The sequence below is a fragment of the Rhyacophila brunnea genome, unplaced genomic scaffold (assembly GCF_057557595.1).
Source record: "Rhyacophila brunnea isolate RB1 unplaced genomic scaffold, BYU_Rbru_1.0 scaffold_188, whole genome shotgun sequence".
In the NCBI taxonomy this organism is placed as follows: domain Eukaryota; kingdom Metazoa; phylum Arthropoda; class Insecta; order Trichoptera; family Rhyacophilidae; genus Rhyacophila; species Rhyacophila brunnea.
Window position 1 is genome coordinate 154,340 of NW_028232846.1, and position 7,995 is coordinate 162,334.

Consider the following 7,995-nt stretch of genomic DNA (forward strand, 5'->3'; position numbering starts at 1 on the left):
ACTGATTTGTTCACTTTGGAGAGGATATTTAAATATACAAAAAGCACTAACTAACCGATTGGTTACAATCAATAGTATCATTGAATTTTTATGTCTATGATGTACAAAAGATGCAAAACCAACTAACAAGTTCTGCTATACCTCCAAAAAGTTTTAAATTAATATACTTCACTAGTACTTCTTAATTAATTAATTTATTTTAAATGGCGTTGGACAATGTACTTTTACATGATAATACCACTTAATTTACTAATGCTTCAGTCTACTTTTTGACCTCAAGCATAATGTCAATTTCAAACAGTTCTATACATCCTTCTTCAGAACATCCATTTTTACACTATTGGTAAATGCATTTAGAACATAATCCACATCTCCCTCCATTTCAAATGTACCATTTGTAATTTTATACAATTTTAGATCGAAAAAGCAATCCTTTTTCAGCTTCCTTCTTTCTATAGTAAAGTGACGAAATGCAACTGTTCCATGTCTATTGATAAATGCTACTACTCTATCATCGTCTTGTGTAGAAGCATATTTCTTTGGCTCTTTGGAATTGAGTATTGCTGGGCACATCAATGATAAACATTTTTTCAGCTCCTCTCCAATTTCAGAATCCATGCCATCAACTATCAGATGAAGTCTCTTCTTCATACTTTTCTGTCTCCTCTCAAATTTTAAATTAAATAGACTGAAATAATAAGTCTTTCCATATGGATATTTACAGATAACCATACTGCTGGGATTTCCTTTGGTCTCATTCAGCAAAATCAAATGGGTTATTTTGCTTAATCGACAGTATTCTGAAATTTCCAGCCTGGTCATCTTTGATCTAACAAGATTCTCCCCATTTAATATTAAGCTAAGATGCTTACTAAAGGTCTTTAAGTTACTTCCAGGATTCAAGCTTGTAGTTACTGCAATTTTTGTATAGTCAAGCCTGACTTCATCTGTGATATTATAGATAATATTTTCTAAAATATTTTTGGCATTTCTTCTCAAATGATGGGGGATATGGTCATTATTTTCAAAACAGCTTTCCAGTTGCTCTTTATTGAGCTTTTCATCTACTTTATGATTTTTTCTATCGGGTGTTACACTTGACTGACTTCGCTTGATACTCCGTTCTTTCAGCTTTCTACTAAACATTATTCGGGGATAAAAATATCAACAAATTTTTTGAGTGTTTATGAAAAAGATAGGTATGTACAGATAATAGTGCGGCTTGATAGCTCCACATATCATGCCATCGTTGTAGTGTCTCTATGGAAGTTCCACGGGTATTTACATTTTAAAAAACAGATAGATTGTAATCATACTATACATTCACTCGTAATGATAAACGAATATATTGGTTGGATAAAGCATATATTTATATGCTACAAACAATAGCACAGCAGTGAAGGTGGAATATATACATTGAATAAAGGTAATTACAACAAGAAGAGCATTCACCTTGATAGGTTAATAAGATCATTAGAGTGTTAATTTGAATTTAAATGAATAGCTTGAAATATTTTTGGTAGAATAATATCCCTAGTTTTATGAGAATTGTAATACAAAGTGTTAGCTCAGCCATTGTCAAGCATAATGGCGTAATTGTCGCACAAATTGCCAATGGAATAGTTATATATGTAGGTATTGAACAAGATGAACCAGATGAATCAAAAGAGTGGCTTATTAACGAAATAATAAATATTTTGAGTGAAAAGTTAAAGCTATCTTCAGCTGAAGAAAATACCCAGAACCAATCCGTCTTATTACTAAGTCAAATCACACTTATGGGAAAATTCAAGGGAAGTAAACCATCTTTTCATGGAGCAATGAATCCCGAAGTAGCTAGGGAATACTTTTCTGATATTTTTATAAGGCTTAAAGGACGAATACCAAATTCCCAGAGAGGATTATTTGGGACATATCTGGAAATTGAGTTGGAAGGAAGGGACTTGTGTGTTAAATATCTTTCTAATAAGATTTAATAATTGGAACATCAGTAATAAATTATGGTTTTATCTTCTGCACATTCCATTCAAAATTTTAGCACCCTTCATAAGATGTACAACTCAAAAGCCTACAAAGAGAGAATCTTATTTTATGAAAGTTTGAAGATCGGAGATGTTACTGAAGACATCAGACAATCCATGGGGTTGGAATCGTCTGTGCCGGTAATTGATGCTATTTTGAGGTTGTCCTTTGTTTACAGTGAGGTAGAATATGCAATACTATATTCTCATCTGGCAATAACAAAGACGACGGTAAAAAACAAACTAGAAAAATTGATTGACAGCCATTTTATTATAAACCCTGATACCACCATAAATAATTTGCTGAATTTAACGAGTAAAATCAAAGTAACGAATAAGCTCATTGCGGTTGTAATTCAGCAGGTTAATCGATGTCTATGCAGTGTGCAGTATGGAGATATAAAATTCACGACTTCAAACTTTAAATCTATAGAGTTATTACGCTCTGCCCTGGTAGATTTTTTCAAATCAACAGATCCGACAATTAAATCAAATACCATTGATCTGTGCACCACTTTATTTTCATTTTGTGGCGAAAAGATCTATTCTGACTTATGCAATATAAAGCCTATTATTCTAAAAGAAATCAAGGGGAAAATAGAAGTCGCTGAAAATTCATCAAGAGCGCAATGTTCCACTCAAGCCAGCAGTTTCACGAATTCAGCATCTCCAGAAATTCGATCAATTGAAGCTACTGTATTGGATGATGAGAAAATCCCATCAAATGGTTTGGACTTGGATTTCAATTCCTCAACTCACCATCCATCACAAATTGATGTTCAGACAGCCAATTGCTCTTCAAAACTAGACTCTATTATATCTCACAAGCACCCCAACAATTCATTTTCTATCAGTATTAAATCATTTAAGATGTTAAAATGGTCTGAGAAGGTTGAAACTATTAGAAATATGGCATCACTCCAGGAACCATTACTTTCTAGTGTGTTCTCAGATCCAAATGTGAATGTGATACAAGCAGCACTCAACTCCTTAATTTTAGATGGATCTTCTGTAGATTCAAATAATTTAATAATAATTTGCCACAAATTGAAAGATAAAAAACTAAACAAGCTTGTCAAAGAATTGCTATATTCTCTTCCAGCAATTTATGCAAATGATCTAATTAGTATTCTTGAGAGTAAGGTGCCTGAAGTACGATTAGGTATTTTGGATGTTCTCGTTTTGAGTGGCAAGTATATAGTTGCGAGTAGCTCATTGAAGAGTAATAATACAGTAGATAATGCAATTCTTGTCAAAATGTTAGACGATTCTTTTCCCGAAGTTAGGAAGATTGCAGCAATAGGTTTGAACGGAACACCTGTGAATGATAAAGTTAAAAAAAGGATTTCAAGCATTTTAAAAGGAGCTGGTGTCGAATTGAATGAGAATAATAGCTTTACTCAGCAATTAAATCCCAAAACTACCTTAACACAGCATACTCTCGCTGATCAGTCTATCAATTCAAAAACACAGAAAATTTCGGATAAACATCCAACAAAGTCTGTCAATCGCTTAAATACTTCCTCCAATATCAACAATAGATTACAGCTGTCTGTAGGAGCCACGAAAGTGGAAGCAAATGTATTGAATATTGATGAGTTGAGGTCTGCAAAAACTGAATTGGATATTCCACTAAGCATTGCACCTACAGATTTTGTTTCAAGTTGTACCAACTCTGAATCTTTGATAAAGGGACTATATGTGTGTTTAATATACAGGTTATCAGAGTCTTATATTAACATTATTCTGATAAGACTTGTATATAACAAGTGTATCTTGGAAGAACAGGAAGTTATTAAAGTTATTGAATATTTATTAAAAACATCAACTAGCAAATCAGACTGTTTCATATTGCTCATAAAGCTGTACCCATGTAGCCGATTGTATAAAATCTATAAGTCGCTGTACAGTCCAGCCATTTCGTATTCTAGCTCTCAACAAATAAGTAAGTATTCTAATGAATTAATATTGAACATCGTTGTAAATATGATAAACTGGCTACAGGGGTCGCAACTTTCCATGCAGGAAATGAGAAATATCATCGAAAGCAGTGATACATTGAGTGATATCTACAGTATTTCTAGTAAATATGATGAAAGAAAACCCTCCAACACTATTGACTATGGATTGATCAATACAAGCATGGAAAATATTTCTCTCCAAACAACACCTCGTAAGAGAAAAAAAGATTTAGTTGATAATAGTGCTTCATTAGTAAGTAACTCTCCAAAAAAGCAATCTGAATTAGCTCAGAAAGGCGATAACTATTCCAATATACAAAACAAGAATAATTATTTATCGAGAGTTATTAATACTTATGAGGGTGATGATCGGGTTTTAACAGAGATGGGGAATTATATTTCTAGGCATAGTGATATTCTAGAGACAAGTACACTTTTTATTGAGAATTTTGTAAATACTCGTATAAACCACTTTTTGATCAAATACATCACAGGAATCAATCAAGGCAAGACTGCAGAAATTCTTTTGGAAATTTGCAGTAGAAGTAAAAATCAATTGGTTTTATTAGAGGAGTATTTGAAAGAATTAGAGGATAATTTGGAATCCACCATTAGGACCCCGATTGACCCTAACTATCAAATCAAAAGAGAAGTAATTTTAAGATTGATTTGGAAGCATTCTAAGCAATTAGATTTTAACAGAATTGAGATTGCCAATAGGATAGTTCAAATTTTTTCATTATTCTACGAAAAGTCATTTACCACTGTTACTGTCGATGACATTGTTATAAAGGTATGTTTGATCCATCTTAAAGAGTGTTGTGCTGCCTTTGTTGATGGGCTTCGTAAAATTATCAAAAATATTGGTCAAGGTGAATCTTATGAAACTTTCCCACATGGCTATGTCAAAGTATGTAAAATAGTAGATATTTTATTGGATAAAAAATTTGATATTAATCAAGTTAGAGAAATTTTAGAGTATAAGCCATGCTTATAGAGTTCTTATGGTTAGAAGTTTGCTTAAGAACATTAATAAATAGATCCCAATTGCTTCAAAGAATATATCACTACAGTATAACATTAATAGCTTCATTTTACTCTCGATTGAAAAGCTTTACACATCAATCAAAATGTTTAACATCATGCTTGGAAAAAATCCGATCGTGATGAGTTAGTTAGTAGAATCAAGCATTTCGACTTATTATTACTTTCAAGGTATATTAAATGAATGAAATTCAAAAACTATTCTTGCTGAGTGCTTCTAAGGCTGATATTATTTAATTAATTACATTGTTTTTAAGGACAAAAACTTCTAATCTTCCAATTCTTTTCTCCAACATGGAAGACAAGAGGAAAAACTCCTGATGAGTATATAGCTATATTAAGAATAAAAGGTTGGTTTTCTACATTTTTCAGTTTATTTATCTTACTAATTGTATATCCTCCTTTCAATTTTTTTAATTAAAAAATACAATAGATTACAAATAGCTATTGATATTCCAAGAAATACACTTATCTTCATTGTAGACATTTTTGACAAGAATTGGTATGTATAATTTCCATTACTTACATTCTGGAGAGTAATGATTGTATAAAATATGCCAAAGACATTAATTAATGAACATGCTAGTCCGTGCATCTGACGATCTGGATTCTTGAAAAGATATCCTTCAGTCTCACGATTATTGACATCGGTTGCAGTAATACTTAGCTGATCAACTTCTCTCATATGTATTTGATGGAATAGAAAAATAATACATATGAATGGTAAAGCGTGTACAAAAATGTCATGATACACTGGCATCTCAATTCCCATTTCAATCTCTTCCTTTGTTCTGAATGATTCGCGGCTTATGGCCAACAAAGTCCAATAGTATACGGTAACTATAGTTTCTAGAACTAGTGACAGATGAAATATGGAATAGAATAGGATATTGTTAAACGACATGTCACTGAGATGATTCCATAGAGTTTGCCATTTGTTAAAATGAGTCTTGGGTTCCAAAAGCATTACACCTGTGCTATTATATATGCTATTTCTTGTCGGTTGGTCTTTACTTAGCTCTTCCTGGCAGTCTTTATACAGTGTTTTCTTTTTATTCATATCAGAATTACCAGTACTATATTCCATTTTTTTTATAAGTCGCTTAAGTTTATTTAGGTTTAATTTCTGATCTATAATCAAATACATCACTATTGTAGTAATTGTGAATAACAGGCCTAATTCCGTAAGATATGAAAATCGACCTAAAATCAAAAGTTTCTTTTTTTTTGACAACTGTTCTGGGACTTTAAAATCCGTATAGGAAAATAAAAATGCTCCTAAGAACATTACAATAAGTAGATTAGAATAGTTCATGGGTGATGAATCAAGCAGGAAATTATAGACAATAATAAACAATTGAATATACAAATATACTGATGAAAAACAAACATTCACAATTCTATTGCTAAGCCTATTATCTATAGCAATTTATGAAAAGTGGATTTTTTACAATGAAAACCATGTTCTATCCTGTTTAAAGAAGGTTGTCATATAAATTTTTTAGTGGACAATATCTTTAGGAATATTATAGGGTATTTAATGAGCGTTATTTCATTGAGATTTTGTTATATATCATAGTTTTACAAGCCAGTTCTGTTTATTAGCACAAATAATCGTGAAATGATTTAAATTACCCTAAACAGTGCTTATGAAAGATGAATAACTAAAAGTATTTATTACCCCTACTTTATGAATAAGCATCTTAATTCTTACGTTCACAAAATACTTGCAGTCATAAAAAGGGAAAATCGACCATATTCATTCAAGGAAGTTGAGAAGGAAACCAATATCTCAATTGCCACTGTTATCACTGCTCTTAGAAAGAATCCAAAAGTAAAAATAGAGAACAACAAAATAGTTTATGTTTCTGAGTTCAAAATCTATACACGCGAAGATCTAGTTTCTGTATTGAAAGAAGAAAAATCTGGGATTGAAATGAGTCGATTAAATGATGGACCAGTTGATATAATGAAAATAATAAACGACAAGCCCAGTGAAAATAAATCGAAGAGTGATGCGGATGGAGAATCTGAGAGCAGTTTTGGAACCAAATCACCGGATGGTTGCAGTCCTAATCAGTTTAAAGATGAGTTTATTATTTTAAGAGATATGGATGGTTCAGAGATAATTTTTTACAATGACTTTGTCCTGGAAATGGACAGCTCGGTCAAAGAACTTTGGAATGCCATTAAGATTCCTAACTATCATGATATTTTGGAGGAACTAAAAGTGGCAGGCCTGAAAACCAATATTGTTGTAAAGAGAAAGGGGATTGTTAAAACCAAAAAACCAAAGAAGAATAAGCGAAGAATAAAGGTAACCAACACACATGTTGAGGGATTAGATTTGACGGAAATGAACGATTCAGACTATTAATCCCAAGAAATGATTAAATATTCATTTTGTCGACTCACCCTAAGTTATTAATAAATTTAATTTGGACCTGTAAATGGGTTTATTTTTTTCTATCTGGCTCATTTGCCTGATTTAAATGATTGATCATAGAGGAATTCTCCAAGTTTCCCGGTAGTTCTTTCGGCATTTCTTAATTTATCACTAAAACTCTTCACTTCTTCAACTTGTCTCTGTAAAAATTTATCAACGAATTGGGTCACTGAATAATCCTTGTATCCATCTGCATATCTATAAATTTTAATAAAATTATCCAGAACAGCCTGTTCCAACTCTACAGCCTTTGTAAAGATTAAAACCACGGGGCATTTGGAGCTATTCATTTGATCAGAAAGTTGATCAATTTTTATGTCAAAAAAATCAATTGTAAAGCCATTTTGATTCATAAAATCAATAAGTTCTCTTGCATGTTCCAACTCTTCGGAACTTTCCCTGTAAAAAAATTCAGACAAGTTTTCCATAGCTATGCATTTTCCATTGAAAGCAGCCCCTGCAGATAGATAAAAATAGAATGCTTTATGTTCTAACATTACAGCTTCAGAGAAAAGTCTGCTGA

General features: G+C 32.0%; 1 protein-coding gene across 1 annotated transcript; it reads left to right on the forward strand.

The window, feature by feature from the left end:
• Positions 1-6,962: 6,962 nt before the first annotated feature.
• Positions 6,963-7,403, forward strand: LOC147073022 (uncharacterized). The gene has a single exon (XM_085945689.1). It carries the CDS (start codon positions 6,963-6,965, stop codon positions 7,401-7,403), a length of 441 nt encoding a protein of 146 aa, XP_085801815.1.
• The last annotated feature ends 592 nt before the right edge of the window (positions 7,404-7,995 follow it).

Coding starts and splice junctions, on each gene's coding strand:
- LOC147073022 (XM_085945689.1), top strand. CDS start 6,963: ATGAGTCGATTAAATGATGGACCAGTTGATATAATGAAAATAATAAAC.